General features: G+C 46.2%; 1 protein-coding gene across 1 annotated transcript in view; it reads left to right on the top strand.

Moving 5' to 3' along the window:
• Window positions 1-24,955, top strand: part of TYW1 (tRNA-yW synthesizing protein 1 homolog (S. cerevisiae)) — a 163,918-nt gene that overhangs the window by 3,682 nt on the left and 135,281 nt on the right. The window contains exons 3-8 of the mRNA XM_006859846.1: window positions 654-781; window positions 4,206-4,343; window positions 6,560-6,661; window positions 9,249-9,443; window positions 11,363-11,632; window positions 19,114-19,236. Coding sequence (XP_006859908.1) covers window positions 654-781; window positions 4,206-4,343; window positions 6,560-6,661; window positions 9,249-9,443; window positions 11,363-11,632; window positions 19,114-19,236 — 956 coding nt within the window. The remainder of the gene's footprint in view (window positions 1-653; window positions 782-4,205; window positions 4,344-6,559; window positions 6,662-9,248; window positions 9,444-11,362; window positions 11,633-19,113; window positions 19,237-24,955) is intronic.

Genomic DNA, 24,955 nt, shown 5'->3' with positions numbered 1-24,955 from the left:
CTATATGTATCTTTGTTATTGTTGTTGTTAAGTGTCTTCAAGTCAGTTCTGACTCGTAACGACCTTGTATAGGGTTTCCAGACTTTCAAATCTTTGCAAGAGCGGAAAACCTCATCTTTCTCTTGGGAAGTGACTGGCACGCTGCAATGTGCAGGCCATGTGGTTCACAGTCCAGTGCTTAACATATGCATTTATTTTCTTCATTCTTAAGAAAGATGAATGTGTTGAATGTTAAAGTGATCTGTTCTGTAAACCTTCACTCAGTTCACAAATTTTATGACGTGCCTATCATGTTTCACAAGGATCCTTGGTAGTGTAATGGATTACAGGCTGGTCTGCGAACTGCAAGGTCAGCTGTTGGAATCTACCAGTTGTTCCCAGAGAGAAAGATGAGGCTTTCTGCTCCCGTAATGATTTACAGCTTCAGGGATGCTATATAGGGTCTCTATGACTTTGTGGTACACAACCACCACCACCACCACCACCACCATGTGCCTCATAATATTTTTAAATGAATGACTCCAAAAAACATTAGGATGAACATCTTTATATATGTAATTTTTAAGCAAACTGTGTGTCTTGGAATTAATAATGAACATGGTAGCGTGTAAGTAGTTAGTAACAAAACTCTATATGTATCATTTTAAATTTAGATTCTTCTTTGGATAACTGGGACTTCTCACCTTTGGTATCACTTTGGATAAACAGATTTTACATATATTTGGGTTTTGCCTTTGGCATTAGTCTTTGGATTTGTGTCCAGATTGTCATCAAGAAGCAGGTAAGTGGCGTTCTTTTATTGTAAGAGGGTGTTTAGGTATCAGATTTTGCTGAAAATTTAGAATTCAGAATTACTACATTTATTTTAGAAAAATAGAAATTGAACTTTCAATCACTTTTATTTGTCATCCCTAGACATTTATTTTTAATGGTAGTGTAATGGATTACAAGCTGTTTTGTAAGATCAGCAGTTAGAATCTACCCCTTGCTCCAAGGGAGAAAGATGAGGCTTTCTGCTCCCGCAAAGATTTACAGCCTAGGAAACCCTTTACAGGGTCGCTATGAGTTGGAACCAACTAGACAATACTTAACAAGAACAAACTATTTCTAACACATTCTGGTATGGCGCTGGAGAATAAGCCCTGGACTGCTAACCCCAGGATCAGTGTTTCAAACCTAGCAGCCCGCTCTCAGAAACCCTATACAAAGTCTTTATGAGTCAGAACCAACTCAACAGCACTTGACAACAAAAATGTTCCTAAACTGTTAGAGACTCAGGTTTTTGTTTTTTTTTTAAGTTTTTATTGTGAATTGAGGGTTAGTTTACATGGCAGACATTGGTTTTACCTTCAACCAATCGTATTTTGTTTCATTGCAATGATTACAATCCCCTTCATGCACCATCGGTTAACAGTATTTACGTCTTCCTCTCTTATTTTTTTTTGATGTACACAAAAACATGCAGAAATATATAAACATGTAAACAACTAAAAGGCACAAATTCTGCAAGCCTACCTCCTACCCACTGGCACACAGCCTTTCTCTTCTAATGAGTCCAGAGTCCTCAGCTGCTCCTTCTCTCTATGTCCTCATCTCTGCCTCCATCTTTGGAGTCTCTGCTTCTCTGGATTGGGTCCTATATTCTGCTCACGCTCTTCTCCCTTGATGGTCTGAGGGTCCTCTGTTCCTGGACTGTAAGATTCACTACTACCCCCTTTTTACAAAACTTGTACTTTTACAGTTATGATCATCACAATTAGTCATAATAACAGTTACTACTGAATCAAAAGAATCCTATCCCCATCTACTTTGACCAGTCCTGTCTAGACAAGATGAAAACTATCCAGTGGGGATTTTACTCCTCCCCGCCCCCCTGAATCTAAAGTCCTTCTTGAAAACTTGTAAGCCTGCCACTTTCTGCCTTTATAGCTCCCCCTACCCCCATTTTAGGTAGCCGGTGCCTAAATTGGAGTCCTGGTGTGGCACTGTGGCTTAATGCGATAGACTGCAAAGTCAGTTTGAACCACAAGGTCAGCAGTTCAAGCTCACCAGCTGCTCCTCAAACCCTGTACAGGGTCTTTATGGGTTGGAATCGACTCAACGGCACTTAACAACAACAACAATAACAAATGTCTAAGTAGCCCATCCCTGTCGACCCTGTGTACTGAAGGGTTAGGCTTGATCCTTGATGTGAAGACTACTGCCCACTCAGTTGGTATTTTGAGCTACTACATCCATAAGTATAGATCAAGTACGTCAAATTGTAGCAGGTTACACTTGCTTCCAGGGAGCTCTGGTAGCGTAGTGGTTACGAATCAGGCTGCTAATCTCATGGTCAGCAGTTTGAAACTACCAACTGTTCTGTGGAAGAAAGATGAGGCTTTCTGCTCCCGTAGAGATTTACAGCCTTGGAAACCCTGTGCAGGATCGCTATGACTCGGAACCGACTCCACAGCACATAACAACAACAACAGCAACACTTGCTTCCTGTACCAAACAGCTTTATTTTCCTCTAGTCGAATTCTGATCATCAAGCCATCCAAGCTAGGTCAAATGGGTACTATCGGTAAGTTTGGGCATTCTTGCGTGCCTCCCCCCACTTCATATCAGCTGGCCGCTTCACTCTCAGCTCTAGCCCCTAGTGGCTAGGTTAGTGTCCATGGGCTCAGGAGTTCCAAGTCTCCCCAGACTTCGGACCAACCAGTCCTTCCTCTTCTCTCTCTTATCTCAAGCCAACAGGAATCTATGGAACATGGTTGAATTCAGCCTTCATTACTGCCTTTCCCCCACTTCAGCTCACAAATAGACCAACGTGGTCACCAGCAAGCTTTGAAGTCTGCTCATGTGTTCCCTTTGAGTTTCAGTTTTGGAGCGGGCATTGACCTGAAGGGCCTGATAGCTGAGTTATTTAATTTTTTTTTGGTAGCTTGCCTGAATGGCTCCCTGGTGAATAGCTTGCTTGTTCTTTCTTGTAATAGCCAAACAGTCTGTTTTTATTAATTTTTTTTTCTGCTGGTCTTTCTTTCAAGAAGTATCTTCTGGTCCTGTAGCTGTTCTAGGCTGGTCTGCTTGTCCTTTCAAGTAGGAATGTCCCACTTCAAAAGGTTCTGGATGGGACTCAGTATTCCACCTAAGGCCCTCTACTCTACAAAGGCTCCACAAGAAGCCTGTTTCACTGGGCAAGTTCTAGAACCCCTTTTAGGTATTCTAACCAGTTATAGGCTGAAGATAGGCTTATAAACTTATTGTAATCAATATTTTTTGTTTTTCCTTTCTATCCCACTCACATGTCAATTTTACAACAGTAGGCAAGGGAAACCAATACCCATAAGACAGTCAAGCACCTTAACATTGTTAGTCCCGCTCTTTTACCCAACTGGATTATGACTCGATCCCTGTATCACAGAGCCCTGTTGTTCCAAGGTTGAGGATACATCACTATTTACCTCTGTCCTGTTTAGCCCATACAAACTTACCTAAGTGTTCCCCTATCTACCTTGTTCTTCCACCCCCCACCCCCTTCTTGTGTGTTGCCCTTCCCTTCCTTATATATTGCCCTCCCCATCACCCGGAGATTCAGTTTTGATGACTGAGTTATTTACTTTTACTTTGATGGGCTGTGGATGTTTCGTGCTTAGAATCCAGGAACATTTTGTCATGAGAAATCAAATTTGTAAAAGAAAAAAAAATTTTTTATACCTTTAAGGGGCCATAATTTTCTCTGTCCTATTCATTAGTTGAGGATAGGAAAAATAAGTTTCACTGTTTTTTTGGACATTATTGATGAGAGCTTTAGTTTGGAGGGAATGAGGATCATGTCTTAAGAAATGTGGGTCTTCCTTTAAAGGATCTGGTGATTCAGTAGCTCCGATTTGAGGAAGGAACTCCGGTGGTGCAGTAGTTAAGCACTATGCTGCTAAGTGAATGGTTGGTGGTTTGAACCTACAAACTGTGCCACAGGTGAAAAAACCTGGCAATCTGTTCTCAGAAGGATACCAACCTCAAAACCCCTAAGGAGCAGTTCTCCTCTGTTGTGTCGGGTCTCTGTGAGCTGGAGTCACCTCGACGGGAATGGAGTGGGAGGAGTATTTGAGGAATACAACTAGAAACATAAGACAGTGGGTCACTGTCTAACCTGCATCCTGACTGAAGTTGGGAACAGTTTCAGATTGGACAGAGAATATTCACAATTGTTTATTTCCAAGGACAAGAACTCACAGGAGAAATCTGTCCCACGAGTCTCTTGGGATCTGATGACCAATGATTCTGACTCCTGTCCAAAGAAGGAGGTCTTTGTGTCTGGAGTGAAGATTTTCTATGGTTCCCAGACGGGAACTGCAAAGGTAAGAATTGTTCCCTGACTTCATCAACAATGTTTCTGAAAAGTGTCCTTTTGCAGTGAATGGAATTGATCTTTTCGTCTTCTTTAGTCGCGGTTTTCTTCCCTTTTTCTGTGAGATCTGGAATGGCGGCTCGGTTTTATCTCTTGTGCCCAGTTCTAACTGGTTGGTCATACCTGGTGGCCACTGTCATGATTGAGCCTTCTGAAGCTTGCATGTGCCACAGCAGGATGGGGAGAGTTCTGAGGCCAATATTGGTATTTGTGGATCAGGACGAGGGGGACAGGAAACGAGAATGGCAGTGATCTTGCCCTGGATGGGCCCCAGAATCTCTTTACTGAAATGCATTTTGACTTCTGGTGTGGCGCTGTAGCTCTGGACTGCTAACTGCAGTGTCGGAAGTTCAAGCCCACCAGCCACTCTGTCAGAGCAAGATGAGTTTTTCTGTTCCTGTAAAGATATACAGCCTTGGAAATGTTACACAGGGTGCCTATGAGTTGGAATCACTTTATGGTAGTGAGGTAGTGAATGTTGTTAAAGTAATTTTAGAGGTAGACACTGAATACCACTTAGACTAGATGGAGCTGAAAGATGCGCCCCATTATCATGTTGTATCTGGATACCTCCTGCTGATTTGTTACAAATGTCACAGCTGCTTAGTGTTTGCTAGGAAAAATCTAAAGTAAGGTTAACATGAAAACAAATTGAAAATAAAATCAAGGTTGTGTTTTGTAGTCCTGGGGTGGTGCTGTCGGATAAGCACTGGACTGCTAACCAACTACAAGATCAGCAATTCAAACCCACCAGCACTTCTCAGAACTGGAATCCGGGTCATGATGAGTTGGAACCAGCTCCTGGCACTTCGCAGCTAGAAGCAACCACTTAAGCACGAGATTGTGCTGCCCTCTTGTGGGTGTTGTTTAGACTAATACTTTCCAGCCTTTTAATACTGGCATTGGTTTCGTATCATGAATTTCATGAATTCAGCTGTAACTACAGAGATGGAGGACCTCACTAAAGGCAGCCAGGTGTATGAACAGCACAACGTTTTTTATGTTGCGCTTGTTATTAGATGTTGAGTTGGTTTCAGCTCTAGTTGGAGATCTTTCTACCACAGAGCTGCTGGATGGGATTGGATCGTTAACCTTTCAGTTAGCAGATGACCACTCAACCAATTTTCCTCCAGGGTTTTTCCTGTTACCTAGGAGAGGTCTCCTTCAGAATCTCAGAGTGAAAACCCAAAACCAAATCCACTGCAGTGAGTTGATTCCGACTCGTAGCGCGCCTAGAGGACACAGTGAACTGCCTTATAGGGTTTCTGAGGCTCTACATCTTTATGGAAGCAGAAGGCCATGTTTTTGTTCCCTGGTTCAGCCAGTGTGTTCAAACCGCCAGCCTTTCAGTTAAGCCAGATGTTTAACATAGCGCACTACCAGGAGTTCCTCTCACAATGAGAAGTATTCTCCAAATAATCTCTGTTAACCTTTATTTCCATAGATGGCTCTAACTATAAGAGGGAGCTTCGAAGAGTTTGTGGAAAAATTGACTGAAAAGATCATGAAATTTTACATGCACTTCTTGAAGCCCCCTCTTATAAGTCAGAGAATAAGAGGAAGACCCTCCATGAGGTGGGCTCACACAGCACTGATTGTGAGGCCGACACAGGGCCGGGCAGTGTCTGCTTCATTCATTTGTGTGTGGTGTGGTTCCAAGTCAGGCTGACGACCTTGGGTCAGTTCCTAGAGAAGTTTCTCATGAGCGTTGAGACAGGGTGGGTGAGGATGGCATTTTGCTCCTTTGGCTTATGAACAGTGTTCATTTTGTTTCTGGAAAGGCTTTATTATTGGGGGGCAGAGGTGCACAGTGAACAGGCACATGCTCAGTCCTTCCTCATGGTGGTCCCGACATTATTCAGCTCCTCTCGCTGTTCATGGAGTGGATGTGTGTCCCCACCCTTTTCTTGATGAACTTGAGCGCCGGCTTGTCCTTGGCGACCTTGAGCAGCTCTGTGGCCCGTGTCTCTAGGGTGTGGAGCCGCACACCTCCCGGATCATGCCCCACACGAACCTGGTGCAGTGGTGGCAGCCGTGCCTCCGTTCGCTCACTTTCTTGGTCACCTCATGGCCCTTGTTGAGGCCCACAACCATGGCTGTTGTTCTTCCCTGGCTGCTGTGCAGCAAGAGAAGACCACTTTCTTTGACACTTTTCGCCTTTTTTAGGGATTCGCAGCAATTCTTGGTGAAGCAGTTGCATCCCTCGATCTGCCTGTGACAATCACAAATCTGAAAGACTATGATCCAGAGGACCATCTGCTGGAAGAGGTGGGTCTTTGTCTGATTGCTTTCTTTGGTCAGAACCCTCCAACGTAGTCGGCCTCCTATTTTCAGGGACACACAGCATTCTCAGGCCTCATTGTGTTTTCATAGGGAGGAATTTCAGTGAGGTTAGTTTTCTGTGGCTTCAAATGCACGGATGAGAGGGAAAACTGTTAGTGCCAAGACAGATAGGCCAGGAGTGGCGTGTGTCCTTTGGGCCTGGGGTCCCTACCCTGTGAAGGAAGCTCCCAAATCCAGGGGAAGGTTGATGCTAAGACACATGGAGCTCTCCAAGGAATGCTGGGCCTGCACTTGCCGAGAGGAGACAAGGACCTTTCCCCAGAGCTGGCGCTCTGAATTCAAACGTCTAGCCTCCTAAATTGTAAGAGAATAAATTTGTTTGTTAATGCCAAAACCAAGTAACAAACGCATGGTTGACACTCACTGTGTGAAGCAGTGGGTAGACCCTCCTGGGGGACCAGACTGCTGATAAGTGCAGCTTAGTCACTTCCGACTCATAGTGACCCTCTACAGGGATTCCAAGGAGTGACTTGTGGGTGTGACCTGCCGACCTTGTGGTTAGCAGTCTAGTGCCACACCAGGGGCAGGACTCGGTGTTGGAAAGCTTGTGTGGTCCAACGTCTCCTCCCCTCATCTGGAGTCTCATAGTCACATTGTCACTGAGGGAAGTGTGCCGTGTACAGGAAGCCCATGGGAGCTGACCGAGCGCTGGAGAGCCGCCATTGAGAAGGAAGATGGTGGGTGTTGGGAGTTGCGGAACCATCAGTAACTGTGTGGCTGGATGGCAGGTCTTCATTTCTGTGTGGGCTTCATTTCTCCTCCTGAAAAACACCCCTCCCCTCCTCCAGGTGGGCCCATTTTGGGGAATTTGCTTTACATCCTCGGAGCAAGATCCCTGAACCCCTCAAGTCGGCGATTCTAGGATACTTTTGGAAATGCGGGTTCTCAGCCCCCAGCCCCCATGGACTTTGGAGGTGGGGTTGTGTTCTCACAAGTCTTCTGGATTCTGATGCAGCTGAAGGTGGAGATGCCCTCAGAGCAGGGGTTAGCCCTCTTGTTTTATGAAGGACCAGAGAGCACAAATCTTCCGCTGTATGGGCCTGCCACTGAAACACCAAATCGCCATGGTGGTGGTGGCGGTGTGCCGAGGAGTCAGTTCCCACTCATAGAGACCCTGCATAGGGTGTCCAAGGCTGTACATCTTTATGGGAGCAGAAAGCCTCATCTTTATCCCATGGAACGGCTGGTAGTTTCAAACTGCTGACTCTGAGGTTAGCAGCCCAACTTGTAACCACTACGCTACCAGAGCTCCTTCGAGTATCCATAGGTCCCCCTGCCCCACAAAGCCAAACTCATAATCATCAAGTTATTTCTGAGTCTTGGTGAACCCCCCCATGTATTATGGTGTTTTCTCATAATTACGTCCATATGCGTAACATGCATGGAGGGGATAGGAAACTAGTGCATAAGCCAGTTATGTGGTTCAATCCCCTGAAAACCTGTCTAAGTAATACCTTGAGGCAATGACTTGCTGGGCCAGGGGGCTCAGAACCATAGTCTCGGAGGACAGCACGGTCACTTGGCACATCCTACTTTGGTGAGTAGCAAGTAGTATCTTAAAAATTCATGAGTGAGACCATTTAAGGTGTAAACTATTGGTCTCCATGTGTGGAAGAAACAAGAGTGATGAAAATTGAAGATGCATGGAATCAGCTTGTCCAGTGGACCAATGAAACAGGTGCACATCAGTCACCACGACTCTGAGACCAGAACTAGGTGGTGCTCAGATACTACAATTGCTCGGAAAGGGGTCACATTAGAAGGTACTGGAGAGAGTGGGAGACAAGGTGCAACGAAACTCAAAATTTGACAGAAGACTGGACTTACTGGTCAGAAAGAGACTGAAGCCCCAACGGGGCAGGAAATGGACTTGACGGCAACTGAAGATGACAGCAAACAGAGCTTGGGTTGTACTTTGTTTCTCAAAGTTCATGCAATGGTGACACCTGTTATTTTACATTTGGTGGTTTTGTTTAAATTTTCAGAGCTCTTTGTGAACTTTTTTCCTCTGATTTGCATTGTTGTTTCTAATCTACGGTGACAGGACTTTATTGTCTGAAAGATGAAATCGAGTGGATGGTGAAGGGCACCAAGGGAGCACACTGGCTGTTGAGTTGAATCCAACTCATTGCAACCCCACAGGACAAGAGTAGAACTGCCCATATAGTTTCTGAGGTTGTAAATCTTTGTAGAGGTGAACTGCCTCATTGCTTTCCTGTAGCATGGCTGGTGGGGTTGAACCTCTGACCTTTCAGTTAGCAGCCCAATGCTTAACCCGCCGCACCACCAGGCTTCCTTTGGCAAGGGCAGAGGGTTGTGTTTTCTCCTGTGTAAGATACCCTTACTGTTTGTTTTCTTCACTTTGGAGAGTGAGTTATACTTCTGAGCACACCCTTTGTCCTTCAAGATTAGTATGATACAAACATCGGCATTTAGTTGAGGATGTTTTTCTTGGAAATCATCTGAAAATCGATTTCACATATCCTTCTGAAATCATTCCTTTCTTGGCCAGGCTACGAGTAAAACCGTTTGTGCCTTTCTGGTTGCTACGTACACGGATGGGCAGCCCCCTGAGAGTGCTGAGTGGTTCTGCAGATGGTTGGAGGAAGCAGCAAGTGATTTTCGGTTCGGCAGAACTTACCTGAAGGGTCTGAGATATGCAGTGTTTGGCCTGGGAAATTCAGCCTACACGAGCCATTTCAACAAGGTGAGTAGATATGTTAAATCCCTGTGGTGGCTTAATTTAAAAAAAAAGAAGAAATCACACACGTGTGTATGTGAAAAATTCACACACTTTGGCAGTTAATAATACGTTTTTGTGTTGTTCCTTATACTTGGGGACTTGATTTTAGTGTTAAGCGCAATGGAGTCAGCCTCCTACTCACTCAGAGCGTAGCCCTCTGTCCCCAGGCCCAGTGTTAGCAGCCTGCTTGCTCAGAGTGTAATCCCGTCTTAGGCAGAAGCTTGTGGCTAGAAGGTTGCTGGTTCTTTGGACTCTTTCAATGGGAGGTTCTGTGTTCGTTGTTGTTGTTGAGTGCTGTTGAGTTGATACCGACCCATAGTGACCCTGTATAAGGTTTCTGAGGAGCAGCTGATAAGCTTGAACCGCCGACCTTGCAATTCAAACGGCTTTGCAGTCTGGCACATTAACCCACAGCGCCACACCAGAACTCCAGGTTCTATGATTAGACAGCCTTTAAAGCCCAGTCTCTGTCTTAATACAATTGAACTCATTTTCTTTAAAGCATTACTTTTTTTAAAGGAAAACAGTAAATATCCACTACCTGGCGCTGTAGGCTAAGCACTGGACTGCTAACTGTGCTAACTTCAAAGTCAGGAGTTCAAATCCACCATCTACTCTCAGAAGCCTTATACAGGGTCGCTGTGAGTTGGAACAACCCTGTATATAATAACTTACTGCTAGTTTTGAGGATCTCTGGTAGCTTAGTAGATTGCATGTTGGGCTGCTAACGGCTGTGTCAGCAGTTCAAACCCACCAGCCACTCTGCCGGAGAAAAACGAGGCTTTCTGCTCCTGTAAAGGTGTACAGCCTTGGCAAGCCTTTGCAGGGAGGGTCTCTGAGTTAGAACCACGGCACACACCAGTAGCAGCAGCAGCATTGCTAATTGTAGTTTGCTTTGTTTGCTGGGCTTTTTTTTTTTTTTTTAATTAGATCATTGTGACTTTTTACTTTTGCCTGCTCTGTTTTATACTTCAGAAAGGGGGAGCCCTTGGATTCTTGTTGTTGTTGCTCGTTGCCATGGAGTCGGTTCCAGCTCATGATGCCCTCATGTGTTACAGAGTAGAACTGCCTCATACTGTTTCTTAGGTTGTGATCTTAACAGAAGGCCGTTGCCAGGACTTTTCTTTCACGGTACTTACCAGAGTGGTTTTAACCACCAACATTTAGGTTAGCAGTTGAGTGCCAACAGTTTGTACCACCTAGAGGCCTTCTAGACTGTTTAATCAGACTACAAATTCCCAGAACTTTTATGTGTGACCGTTCCCTAGCTACAAGGAGCCCTGGTGACACAGGGGTTAAGCGCTCAGTTGATAAGAGAAGTATTAGCAATTTGAACCCACCAGGTGCTCTGTGGGAGAATGTTGAGGCAGTCAGCCTTGGAAACTCCATGGGGCAGCTCTACTCTATCCTACCAGGAATCGACTTGACAGCAGAGAGCTATTGGGGTCCCTGAGACATGGGGGACAGCCTGGCTCACTTGTCTCTGTTGACACGAAGTCCTGGCGATGGTAGGAGCCTTTCCTTAAATGCTGCCATTCAGTTGTTCATAGCCCAGATTTTCAAGGGAATGAGGCCAGAGAAGGAAAATCTAGACGTGTGTCTATTTTGTTGAACGCCTTGCCTGCCATTCAGGAACCCCACGAAATGTTAGGCTACTCAGCTCCATTGCTTTACTTCCAGTCCAGTTTGTGTTTGAAACGTGGAGTCACAGGTCTTGCCAGATTGGCATTAGCACAGGAAATCAGAACGTAGACCCCACAGCCCTGGGGGGCGGAACAGAGCAGCCTTGACCCGAGCCCCTGAGGAGCCCAGAGCACGTGTGCAGGGAAAACCTCTGAGCCAGCAGGCTGTGTTTTCAGCAGGCCTGTGTCCTTTGCTTGCAGGTGGGCAGGAACGTGGATAGGTGCCTGTGGTTGCTCGGCGCCCGCCGTGTACTGAGCCGAGGGGAAGGCGACTGTGACGTGGCCCGGAGCAGACATGGCAGCATCGAAGCCGACTTCAGCGCCTGGAAGACCGAGCTCACCTCCCGGCTGCAGGAGCTCCGACAAGGACACAAGAGACTGTGTGGCAGCAACTGCCAGAAAGGGAAACGTGGGTCCTCCGGCCAGCACGGCACAGACAGGCGAGAAGGTTCTCCCCACAGAGGCGCCGAGGTGTGTGGCCACCCTGATCTGCTTCAGTGGCTTTGGGGTAGAAGGGAGAGTGGGTGCTGTGTGCTGTGGGTAGTGTGAGAGGGCGAGTGTGCCCTTCGGACTTAAGCCAGGTGGTGCGTGTCACTATGCCACGGCCCCTTCTCCATCCTGGCACTGCCAGTCAGCTGGTGAGGAAACGGGTCTCCACCCTGTTGTCTCTCGGTAATCTCTCCACCATCGTCCTGCATTCAGATCCCCGACATTCTCAACGCTCTGCCTGCTTCAGACACTCCGGTTCCTCTGAAGCTCATATCTCCCGCCCTGCCCCTCTCTGTAGGCTTCATAGCTGCTCCCTTGTGTTCATTCAGGGACAGCTTTGGCGTCTTTTGTCCCTTGTTCCCATCATTCTTATTTGTGCTTTATGCAGCAGCTTCCTGGCAGCTGCCTTCTCTGTGGTCCACTCTGAAATGTCTCGTTTCTGTTCTTTTTGTCCCACTCAGTCCCAGAACCCTTTTGTTGGAGAGTGAAGGCATCTTCTTTCATGTCCCTTAGTATCCATTGTAGCTTTTATATTCATTTCCCGCCTTTCACTCTGTTTTACCCAAGTGCTCTGGAACCAACCACTCCATTCTTTCATTGACCACATCTCTCTCTTGCATCATTAACTGCTCTATGTCTCTGCTAGATCATTCCTGGGACTACTAGATCATTCCTGGGAATAAATAAATAGGTCCAGGAATCACTTGTCTTCAAACAAACACATAAACCAACCACAGAGCAAATGAAAAGCAAGTTTTTCCTTTTATCTCCATCTGGCAGCTGCTGCCCCATTTTTCCTCTCTCTTTCCTATTGGTCTTTATGTTTGTTTACATTTGCTTATCCTCCCTCCAGTTGGCTTATACTGGTTTGTAAACTTGGTTGTGTGATTTTAATCAAAATGAGGGACACACATACTTTTAAAACCTCCAGTAGTACTAGAGAGCTTATAATTAGAAACAACAGTTTCCCTCCTCCATTCTCTGTAACTCTTTGAAGGCAATTACTTCCAATTCTTTTGGCTTTTTGGTGCAGGTATTTACCTCTGTAATTCTAAACAACAGGCTAATACACACTGTTGTTAAGTGCTGTTGAGTTGGTTCTGATGCATCATGACACTGTATACGTCTCTCAGGCTGTAAATCTTTTCAGCAACAGGACCCCTTATCTTTCTCCCACTGAGTGGCTGGTGGACTCAAACTGCCAACCTTGTGGTTTAGACAAAAAGAGCGCTGGTAATGAGTGGTTAAGCACTCGGCTGTATACTAAAAGGTCAGCCGTTCAAACCCACCAGCTACTCAGCAAGAGAAAGGCGAGGCTGCGTGCTTCTGTGAAAATTCCAAGCCTTGGAAACCCTATGGGGCATTTCTACTCCATCCTTTAGGGGTCGCTGTGATTCAGAATCTATTCAACGGCAACAGGAAACATGCACAAAGAAGAAAGGCCTGGAGATCTGCTTCTGAAAATTAGCCAAACCCCCGTGGCTCAGAGTGACGTGGCGTCCGCTCCCTTGTGCTCGGGGACGCCATGAGTGAGCACCGACTTGGCAGCATTTGACAACAGCAGTGGTACCAACTGCTTGTTTTTTCCCTCACTAAAATTGCACACAGATCATCACTTTCCTGGCTCTTCTGTGTGGTCCTGTCAGCCTTCAGCTTCATGATTATGGTGATTAACATATTCATAGCTGTGGATTGACCACATTTTCATTCTTACATGTTTATTTCTCTTGATAACTACCACATTTCTCTGTTGTTGTTAACTTCTGTCGAATCAATTCTGATTCATAGTGACCCTCTATAGGATTTTAGAGGCGCTACTGCTGAGTTTGAACCACCGACCTTGCAGTTCAAACCTACTGTGCGATCCAGTGCATTATACTGCTTTGCCACACCAGGACTGTGGACCTTCCACTAGCTTATCCCAACACTCTTATTAAAGAACTGACTTTTCTATTCAAGCATTGTGGATTTCACTGATTCTTGGGGACCTCCCTCGGAGCCCTGCTCTGCCCTGGGCCTTCTGTGCACTGATGCTCACATTTCTTTCACTGGTCTCCTAGGTTAGATGCCCTGGATCTTCCATCATCCCCTTTCCTGGTTGAGGCTTGTTTTTTGAAGCCTGTTATTTTGGAGTTCTCTGAGGAAGAATGCTTTTGGAAGTACATTATCAGTCCTTTAACATCTGCAGGTGTCTTTATCCCTCCTTAGCAGCTGATGAATGCTTTGGCTGATACAGGATTCGAAATGGGACTGATTTTCTTCCAGAAAAGTGGAGGCACTGCTTCCTTGTGTTTTAGATGTAGTGTTGCTTTAGGGGGTTCCACTTTAATTTGGTTCCTAATTCTTACCATGCAACTTTCCCTTTACTCTTCTTTTGTAAGCTGTAGACTCTGGTTAAAATCCTTCCAGCTGTCTCCCCTCTTGTCTGTTCTCAGCTCACCTTTCCTCTCCTCACCCTGGGCATGTAGCCTTGTGGGCTCTTTTCTTTGGACTCAGGGCCCACAAGGCTACCTGCTTCTCCTTGGAGCATCTGCCTGCTGCTCCCGTGTCCTCTGCAGGTGTCACAATTGCCTCATCAGGGCCCAGCAGGTGCTTTCAGCTCTGGCTCTCACTCCCCTCCCAGGATTCCTCCTTGGCTCTGTTTGTCTGACCTATGGATCGCTTGCTTTTTGGCTGTCTTAGTGATGCATTTACAACCATGCTCTTGAAACATCACATGCGTCTGTTTTTGTTATTTCCTGCTGGTGGCTTTTTCAAGCTTTGTAATCCATCATAGAAGGAGCCCTGGTGGTGAGGTGGGTTAAGCGTTGGATGGCTAGGAGGTTCGAACCCACTAGACATACCATTGGGAGAAGGAGAGGGCTATCTGCTCCTATACAGTTTGACGGCCTTGGAAACCCTACGGAGCAGATCTTTGAGTCTCAGTGGCAATGACTAGTCCATTGTAGAACCAGGGACAAGGCCAGGCTAATTGTCCCCCCACTCTGTGGAGCGGCTCTAGTCTAAGGCCAAGTACCTTCATGTTGTCTAACCTCGTGGCTCTTTCTCTCCCCTCATTTTCCTAGGCCTCTCAACTGATATGGCTCCCTACAATCACTGTCTAGACTCTCCTGACATCATCATTCTAATAATTTCCCTCCTTGCTTACTTGAGTCTTGAGTCCTCTTCCTTTACCCAGCCTCTGGATGTTGGAGGGACTCGGGGCTCGGTACTGGCTTCTTTTCTCCGTGGACACTTTCTTCCTGAAGACTTTCATCCAGTTCCTGGCTTCGGGCACTGTCTGCTTGCTGGCTCTTCCTGCGTTTCTGTTTCCAACCCCTGAGGTATGCCATGAATTCTGTTTTGATAGATGTGCTTGTCTCTCTTTGGATGGCTCAGGCATCTCAAACGTCACCAACCCCAAATAAAAGTCTTCATGTCCACCCTCCCAGTCTGTTCCTTCCCTCCACCCAAGCCTTTCTTACCTGAAGAAATCCCACCTGAATCCTTAAAGTGGACATTTTAAGAACCACATTTGATTCCTTTCTTTCCCTTAAGCTCATATCTAATTCCACATTTAGTCTGATCAGTTAGAGGCCAGCAGACTTTTTCTGTAAGTATCTTGGGCTTCATGGGTACCTCTGTTGCAATGATCAATCTTGCTCTTGTGTCAAGAAAATAGCCAAAGATAATGCACGGAGGCATGAGCGTGGTCAGATTAGCCTGAACTGGCTGCATTTGACCAGGTTGCATAGTGGGTTAAGTGTTAGACTGCTAACTGCAAGGTTGCAGGGCAAACCCACCAGCTGTTCCATGGGAGAAAGAATTGGCTATCTGTTCCCATAGATTTGCAGTCTCAGAAAATCTATGGAGCACTTCTGTTACTCTCTCTGTCTCGTAGGATTGCTTTAGAGCCGTTAGGAATTGGAAAGGCAGCGGTTTTAGTTTGAGGTCTAAAATCTCTGAAATCTACTCTTTTCCTTTATCTCCACTGCTCTCTTGTAAATTCAAAGTACACTGCTTGATTAGCCTTTTATAGGAGCTCTGGTAGCGTAGTGGTTACCAATCGGGCTTGTAACCTCAAGGTTGTCAGTTCGAAAGATGAGGCGTTCTTCTCCCATAAAGATTTATAGCCTCAGAAACCCTGTACAGGGTTGCTATGAGTCGGAAGCGACTCCACGGTACTTAACAACAACAATAACCTATTGTAGAAACCTCTTAGCTGGTCTTGTCTTAACGTTTTGCGATTTACATGAATGTTCACAGAGCAAATTGGTTTCCCATTCCATGATTTGCACACATTTTGGTTCTTGTCATTGATTTCAAACATTGAATCTTGTGTGGTTGATTGTTTTAAGGAGCGCAGCCCTCCCTGGTGTTAGTGCTCCCCCTGTAGGCCTGTTGTTTGCCTGAAAGTTGAGTCACTTGGTATTCTGAATAATCTTACAAGCACAGATCATATCGAATCCTTCTCCTGCTTAAAAGCCACCCTCTTTCTTATGACTGACGAGGTCACTCCCAACTGGACCCCTGCATCTGTCCAACCTCATCCTGCTTTCCCTGGCTTCCCCAGTTCTGGCCACAGTGCTGTCCTTGGTGCTGAAAACATCCCATTGTTGGAGCAGCCCATCTTCATGCTTCTCCCCCTGTGGTTCAGGCCCTGTCTTCTTCCCTAGATTGTTGCTGGAGACATTCTTGTCTTCAGGCTTGTCTCCCTGACTTGGAGTGTAGTCCTACAGAGTGAACTCTAGAAGATGCAGATCCACCATTTGTCTCAAGGAGTCCTGGTGACACATTGGTAAGCACTCGGCTGCTAATGAGAACGTCAGTGGTTTAAACCCACCAGTAACTTCATAGGAGAAATATGAGACCCCCTGCTCCCATACAGTTTCAGAAGCCATTGTACTCTGTCTTACAGGGTCTCTGTGTTAGTTGGAAATCCAATCCACAGCAGTGGGGATGGGAGTGGCAGGTTCCTGAGACTTTGTATCAGAAGCTACGATGTTGTAGGACATTACAGGGGATGGTGTGGGGCTAGGTTTGGCAAACTATGACTGATTGACCAGTCCTGCCTGCTTCCTGTTTCCGAGCCACGCTCTTCCCTTGACGTATTGTTAGGACTGCTTCCACCTTCCAGTGGCCTAGTACAGTAATTGGGACAGAGACTGTCTTGCATGATCAGAAACATTTACTATTTGGCCTGTTATGAAAAAGTTTGATGACCGTGAGTCCAGTGTAGGATGGGATGGGAATTGGACTAGCTGACCTCTCATGTCTCTTCAGTGTGTAAGATTTCATAGGTTTTGAAAGGGAAGGGGCTGTGAGCCCAGAATGCAGGGAACTCAGGGGTTCTACGATGGTGAATCCCACTGGAGAGCCTGAAGCACTTGTATGTTGTGCTTTCCGGTGTTGGCTGAGCAACACCGAAGCAAATGGAATCATTGTGAGGAAGACTGTTCCTCAGGGTTTCCTCATGTTTGCTCTCGAACAAGGAGGATGTTAGCTGACTGAGGTTTTCTGAGAGACCCGAAATCAGATGCGGTTGGTTTTTGTCATCTACAAGTAAAACAAAGATGACTCAACTAATTTAATGATGAGGTAGAAGGTGCACCTGAGCCCCCAAACACACACACACACACACACACACACACACACACACACACACATGCAGCGGAAGTGGGAAGCCGTCTATGAGGGTGGTTAGTACCACATGGGGCAGGATGAGGAGTGGCCTCCAGCAGGTGCTGTGTACAGTTTCCCTTGAAAGCTGCATGGGTACTGGTGCCAGGGCTTCAAGAGCCTGGTGGCTCAGCAGTTAAAGCACTTAGGCTGCTCACCAAAAATTTGTTAACTGGAATCGTATCACCAGCAGAAGAAAGACATGGCAGTGCGCTTCCGTAAAGATTGTCAGTGAACCCCCTGAGGGAGTTCTGCGCTGCCCTGTTGGGTTGCTGTGAGTCGTAATGGACTCGATTGCAGTGCGTTTGGCTGTGTGTGTGTGTGTGTGTGTGTGTGTGTGTATGTGCGTGTGCACGCTGTGATCTAGTCCATGGGTGATATAAAGGGTTAATGTACTGACACGCTGGAAGTGTAGCTCCATCCAGAGGTGCCTTAAAAGGAAGGTCTGGCTTCCTTCTAAAAACTCAGCCATTGAAAGCCCAGTGGAGCACAGTTGACTCGGTGACAGCTGGTTGGGTGATTTTTTCAATGCTTTATTCTGGGGCTTTCGGCCAGCACATGATAGGGTGTTTCTTTGAACTGGGCATTGGTCTGTGGGTTCCTTAGCCACTACCTGGTTCTTCACACAGACACACGAATACATGACTGCTCACAAACCTGCTTTAGTTTCTCACGAAGGGCTGAAGAGTCTGTCTGCAGCTGTCGTGGACACACCGTGGCGTCTTCTCCAGCCCTCAAGCTCTCGTCTGTCAGATGGTGGTTGTTAAGTGCCGTGGAGTGTGGTTCTGAAGATTGGTACTGAACCTAGGAAAAACTTCACTGCTATCGAGTCGGTTCTAACTCCTAGTGACCCTGTAGGACAGAATGGAACCTACCCCGTAGGGTTTACAGAAGGAGATGGCCACACCTTTTTCCCAAGGAGCAGTTGGTGGGTTTGAACCGCCAGCCTTTCAGTGTCCAGCTGAGCACTTTAACCAGGGCTCTACCTGGACCCTTAAGGCTGAACATACCTCCCTTAGAAGTCTAGCTCAGGACTGCAGTCTGGTGGGCTCATAGTCTTGTGCCCCTCTGTCTACCTGTGCGTTACCTTCCCTGAGCCCTACTCACTCACTCTCCGGGGTCGGGCCGGAAGCTGGCAGCTGCCTTCACGTCCTCGCCCAGTGGTCAGGCTGACACCGAGGTCCGCCTGCGGCATGAGGCATCCATGAGGGCATGAGGGAAGCCTTCAGATGGCCTGGCCTTTACAATACCAATTCAGTACAGTAGCTCAGCACTTAATTGTTAGCCTTGAGGTTGGCAGTTCAAACCCACTGGCTGCTCTGCGGAAGGAAGATGTACCGCCTCGGAAACCCCGTGGCACACTTCTCTGACCTGTAAAGGTTGCCATGAGTCAGAACCAACTCGATGACATTGAATGTTTTTTGATTTTTGATTTGGTGGCACAATAGTTAAGTGCTTGGCTGCTAATCTGAAGATGAGTGGTTTAAACCCAGTGGAACTGCCCGTTAAAGATGTTGTTAAAGTGCTGTAGGGTTGGTTCTGACCCATAGTGACCCTATATAGGACTTTTCAAGGAGTGAGCTTGAACCCTCGACCTTACAGTTCAAACCAGCTTTGCAGTCCAGTGCCTTTACCCGCAGCGCCGTATTGGGACAGCCTAGAAAACCCCAAGTGAGACTCATCAAAACACTGTGGGTCTGGCTTGGGTTCTGGCTCACGTTTGAAGATGGTAAATGTGCCGCCTGGGAAGGTGTGTGAGAAGCTCTGCTTCTTGGAAACGGATAACCAATGCCTTTTTGTCTCAGGTGGAGGAGCCCTTGGAGAACAGCAGTGAGGAAGAGTGTGGCCCTGAGGCCCGCCAGAGTCTGAATCCTGTCCTTGATGTTGAGGATCTCGGCGACATTGTGGATCGTATGAAGAAAGAAAAGGTACCACTGTTTTGGGAAGTACGATTCTGCATTGCCAAGTTCTCCATCTGAGCCCATGATGAAGGAGTTGCATGTCTTGGGCTTTTGTCTTGATAGTTTTATAATGTGGAGGTTCAACTTGAGCTTTGTGAGAACCTCCCCTTCCTAAGGGAGGGCAGACAGAAGAAGACATTAGGACCAGTACGGAGGAAGGAGCGGGGTAGTGAGTGGCAGAGGGGACCGGGGATGACCAGACCCTGGTCTGGGACACAAGACAGGACGGTGCTGGGGCTCGGGGCTGGCAGCCTGGTCTGTGGGTGCTGCGATGGTGTGGGTAGAGGCATGGGAACGTGGGGAATGTGGGAACCTGGGGTTGTTGTTGTCACAGTGATGAGTGGAGAATGTCCAGTGATCTAAGATTGAGATCAGTAGGTAGTTCTAAACAAGCAAACAGTCATTGAGTCAATTCCGACTCTTAGTGACACTGCAGGGCTGAGTAGAACTGCTCCCGAGGGTGTCTGAGGCTGTAAATCTTCACAGGAGCAAATAGCCACATCTCACCAGGACACCTGAAATACAGTTTAATGGGAATTCTTCACCTATGAGTGTTTTTGAGAAGACACAATTCATCATTTTGTTTCTTCAGTTGTGATGAAAGTTTACAGAGCCAGCTGGTTTTCAGTTCAAGAGTTCGTAAGCATTTTGCTTTGTGACATTGATTACAATCCCCACAATGTAACGGTCTGCACTTCCTCCCTAATTTTCCTGTTTTCATTCCTCCTCCTTTCCTGCTTCTGAGCTTTCTCCCCGGGCGAATGGTGTCCTTTGGATCTTGTGTGGTTGATTGTGCTGAGGAGTGTGGACCGCCTTCAGAGGCCTGGCGATTGCTTGGTTGGAAGTTGAGGCATGGGGTGACTTCAGTTCCAGTCCTGAAATTATGTGTGAGTTTTGGAAAGCGAAGATTTCCTAAATTAAATGTGTCAAATTCATAAGCCATTAGAAGTAAAGCTGTTGGAAAAACAGAGAAAACCAATGGCACAACTAACACAAACTCACATGAGAGAATTCAGTTATGTAGCAGGATAAGGTCACATGAGAAGTCAGTATTCTGTATGTTTTGAAACCAAAGCCCCTTAGACGTTCCAAAGTGGAAGGAAAGACCCCCATTTAAGGTAGCCACACAACAGATAAATACTTACATGGGATTAAATTTACAAAGAAAAATCCTTAACTTATGTGAGAGGAAAAGGAATCCTTGGATGATGCAAACAGCTAAGCACTTGATTACTGACCAAGCAGTTGGCAGTTTGGACCCATCCGGAGGTGCCTCTGAAGGAGGACCTGACAGCTTCCAGTGAAAACATTGGAAGCCCTCTGGACTGCAGTTCTGTTCTCTACCACATGGGGTCGCCAGGAGCTGGAGCCCCATCCACGGCAGTGGGTTTGGTTTTGGGCTTTCTGTGAGGAAGAGACAGCAGCAGTATGCTTGCACATAGTTGGCACAGTGCTGTGAAGGTGTCCGTTCTCGTGACGCCTAAACTTGACACAATTCCCAGAACAAATCCAGTCAGGATTTCCTCTGCGTTAAACAAGGTGATTCAGATGGAAAAATTAAACGTAAGAAAAGTCAGGAATACCACTGTCATAAGATAAAGTGTGTATACATTGTTGAATGGAAAACGTATTTGTTCTGGAACCCAGACTACAAAAGCAAACAAGAGAATAAGAAACATTTTGCAAAAGAAGCAAGGACAAGGACTAGTCCTGTCACATACTAAACATACCACACATTTGTGGTTAAAATGGTAGGACGGACTTAGGAAGACCCACACAATGTGGGCATTTCATAGAGTTGCTTTGGGTCAGAACCGACTCGATGGCACTTAACAACAACAACAAAAGGTGGAAACTCAAGGCACTGGTGGGGATGGGGTAGGGTGTGGGGGGTGTCTTTTGAAAGAAGTGATGCTTGTGACCACTGCAGATTCATTTGTTAAAAGATGAAAATGACTCAGTATCTCCTGTGTACATCAGAATAAGCTCCAAATGGACTTGAGTTGGAAATAAATAGATGGATACTAGAAAATGAGATGCAGCAAATGAGATGAATCAAAATCTAGAAGCACTATAAGAAAAATTTGCATGTAGTAATGTTTTACACAAAGTTTGGCATGGCAAAAAACCAACCAGCCAAACATTTCTCAGGCCTGAAAGAACTGAAGAAAAAAGTCAAGCCTTGACTTTTGAATCCTTGAATATTGAAGGATTCTGTGTATAAAATATTGAATGATGCAGGAAGCGTCAAAAGAAGATGGAAAGTCTGTCTACACAGTCACTGTACTAAACAGTAATGGTCCAAGTTCAACCATTTCAAGCGGTAGCATATGATCAAGAGTCAAGTGTACTGAAGGAAAAAGTCCAAGGTGCACTGAAGGCATTCACAAAGAATGAGATTTGGGAATTGATAGAATACAAACAAATCTTTCAACAAATTGATGCAACACTGTAGGCACTCACTCATCTATGGCAAGAAATTTGACAGACAGTTGTCTGGCCAACTGATTGGAAGAGATCCATATTTATGCCCATTCCAAAGAGAGGTGATTTAAAAGAATGTGAAAATCATTAGATGATATCATTAATCACAGGCAATTAAAACTGTGCTAAAGATAGTTTAAAATTGACTGCAACAGTACACTGACAAGGAACTACCAGTGGGTCATGCCTGTTTCAGAGGAGGACAAGTTATCCTGAGCATTTTGGTTGTAAAAAAACAAAACAACCAGCCAAACAAGTCCTTCCAAAACCCAAACAAAATAAACAGATGGACATAAAAGGACAAAGTAGGAGAGAGTATTGGTCCCGGATGTCACAGACCAACACTTACTCTTTCTACTCTCCACAGAACTGTTTTGGAAGGAAAAAATAAAAAGTTAGTAAAAAAGAGAGGCCTAAACACCTACTGCTCCAACTATTGAGTCCTGGTGTGGTGCTGTAGAATAAGCATTCGATCGCAAGGTCAGTGTGAACCATAAGGGTGGCAGTTCAAACTCACCAGCTGTTCCTCGGAAACCTTATACTGGGTCACTATAGCATAGTGTTTACGAATCGGGCTGCTAACCTCAAGGTCGGTAGTTCGAAACTACCAGCTGTTCTGCAGGAGAAAGATGAGTCTTTCTGCTCCCGTAAAGACACACAACCTTGGAAACGCTGTGCAGGGTCACTATGAGTACAGTATTTAACAACGAGTCCGTCCTCAATGGCACTTAAAACATAGCATCATAAACATAACACAAAGAGAAAACAGAACAGACAATGCTCAGAAAAAACTGAACATTTGAAAAGACGCACAGTTTGACTCACATGGGGAATGTAAATTCAAACCCCATCAGGACTCCGTTCTTCACCAGTCAGATTCAAGAGCCGGGTTACGCACCCACACAGCTCATCTTACTGTGCTTGGCTCTATTGGACTTCATCGGACTTCGCAGATAGCTGCATTCTCTTGCAAGTTGGAGGTTTGTGGCAACCCTGCATCAAGCCAAGTTTTATCAGTGTCCTTTTTCTACCTCACTTTGTGTCTGTGTCCCATTGTGGTCATTCTCTCAATATTATCGCCTCATATGCGTGTGAAAGTCGGACATTGAATAAGGAATACTGTAGACAGATCGATGCATTGGAGTTAAGGTGTTGGTGAAGCATTTGAATCGACCATGGATTGCCTAAGGAACAAACAAATCTGTGTGTTGGAAGAAGTAAAGCTGGAATGACAAGACTTCGTCTCTCATATTTCAGACATGTTATTAGGAGGGAGTAGTCCCTGAAGGTGGGCATCCTTCCTGGGAAGGTGCTGGGGCTGTGGGGAAACAGGCTTGCCCAGGGCAGGTGGGAGTAGCGTGGAGTGTATCATCACGTCTGAACGTTACTGGTGATCCAGCAGGCCTCACTGTATGAATTTGCCTTGCAGATACACCTTCACAGATACAAAACAGCATTTGCACAAGGTCACTCTCTAGGAGATGATGTTTTCCCATAGAACCTGCCCGCCTCAGGAATTAATGTGCATGCACATAGAATACGCCGATCACATATAGGAGACTGATGTGCGAGGGGTTGCTGATTTGCAGGGAGCCATATAATGAGTGCCTTATTTTTTGTGATAATTCCGTGCTCTCTGAAGAAAGTAGGGAATATTGTGTGCAGCTGTGAAAAATAATTAGGTAACTCTGTGTGCATTGATCAGGAGCTTTGGTCCTAGAGTGGTTATCAGTTGGTCTGCTAACCTCAAGGTCAGAAGTTCGAAACTACCAGCAGTTCCACGGGAGAAAGATGAGGCTTTGTGCTCCCATAAAGATTTACAGCCTCGGAAATCCTGTACAGGGTCACTATAAGTCAGAACTGTCTCCACAGCACACCCCTGCCACCACCATCATGTGCACTGATGAAACCCCTGGTGGTACAGAGTTAAATGCATGGCCGCTAACCAAAAGGTCAAGGTTTGAATCCACTCAGAGGCACCTCAGAAGAAAGGCCTGGCAGGCTAATTCCAAAAGGTCACAGCCACTGCGACATATGGTCACAGCCACTGTGAACCCTCTGGAGTCACACAGGGCCACTAAGAGGTGAGTTGACATGATGGCAACTGTTTGGCTTTAACATGCGGTACTGTGTTTTCCTGATGTGGCGCTGCGGAACAAACCCTGGACTGGTAGCTGCAAGGTCATCAGTTCAATCTCACTGGCCACTCCTCAGAAACCCTGTAGTAGATTGCTGTGAGTCTGAACTGACTCTGCGGCACTTCACAACAACAATGTGTTTTCCAGGTGATGCTGGGCTTGATTTAGAGACTGATCCGAGCTTATGATTCAAAAAAGAAAGTATGTTTCAGATTATATTTGTAGACTGAATATTTTACTACTCTGTGTGTGTATGAAACCAAAACCAAATCAGCCAATCCCCTGCCATTGAGTCGATTCCAACTCGCAGCTACCCGGGGTAAGGTTTCTGAGGTTGTAAGCCTTCATGGGAGCAGACAGCCTCATCTTCCCGCCGAGGAGTGTCCGGTGGATTTGAGTCGCCAACTTTGTAGTTGGCAGCCCAGCGTCTCATCCACATTTCCACCTGGGCTCCTATAATATTCTTAGTGTTGTTGTTAGGTGCTGTTCAGGTGGTTCTGACTCATAACAACCCTGTATAGGGTTTCTGAGGAGCAGCTGGTGGGTTTGAACTGCCGGTTTAGTGGTTCACAGTCCAATGCTGATCCTATAGAACCACACCAGGAATCCCTGTGTGTGTATTGTTGTTGGTGTTGTTAAGTGCCCTAGAATCAATTCCGACTCATAGCGACACTGTACAGGGTTTCCAAGGAGCAGCTGGTGGATTTGAACAGTTGACCTTGTGGTTCACAATCTAGTGCTCATCCTACAGCGCCACACCAGAAGTCCTGTGTTAACTGAAAGGACCTGAAAACTCGGAATGGCCCAAGTGCTCAGATCTGATTTTCTAAATGCCGTTTCCCGCTCCAGGGAAGCAGGGCTCCTAAGAGAGGTGGCTGCTGCAGTGTGGAGAAGGGATTGACAGATGGTGAGCAAGTCGGTTCTCAGGCCCGATGGAGACTGCGAGGGACTCAGGGGCCAGTGGGGAGGGCTTCCAAGGCCCTATCTGGGGGAACTTCAGCATCCAAAAGATGAGAGCAGTGGATTATATTACATCAACTTAGTAAAGAAAGGGTCTTTGTGCA

This window comes from Chrysochloris asiatica, unplaced genomic scaffold (genome assembly GCF_000296735.1).
Source record: "Chrysochloris asiatica unplaced genomic scaffold, ChrAsi1.0 scaffold00034, whole genome shotgun sequence".
NCBI lineage: Eukaryota > Metazoa > Chordata > Mammalia > Afrosoricida > Chrysochloridae > Chrysochloris > Chrysochloris asiatica.
Note: the sequence above shows the minus strand (reverse complement) of the source record. Positions and strands in the feature narration are given on the sequence as shown.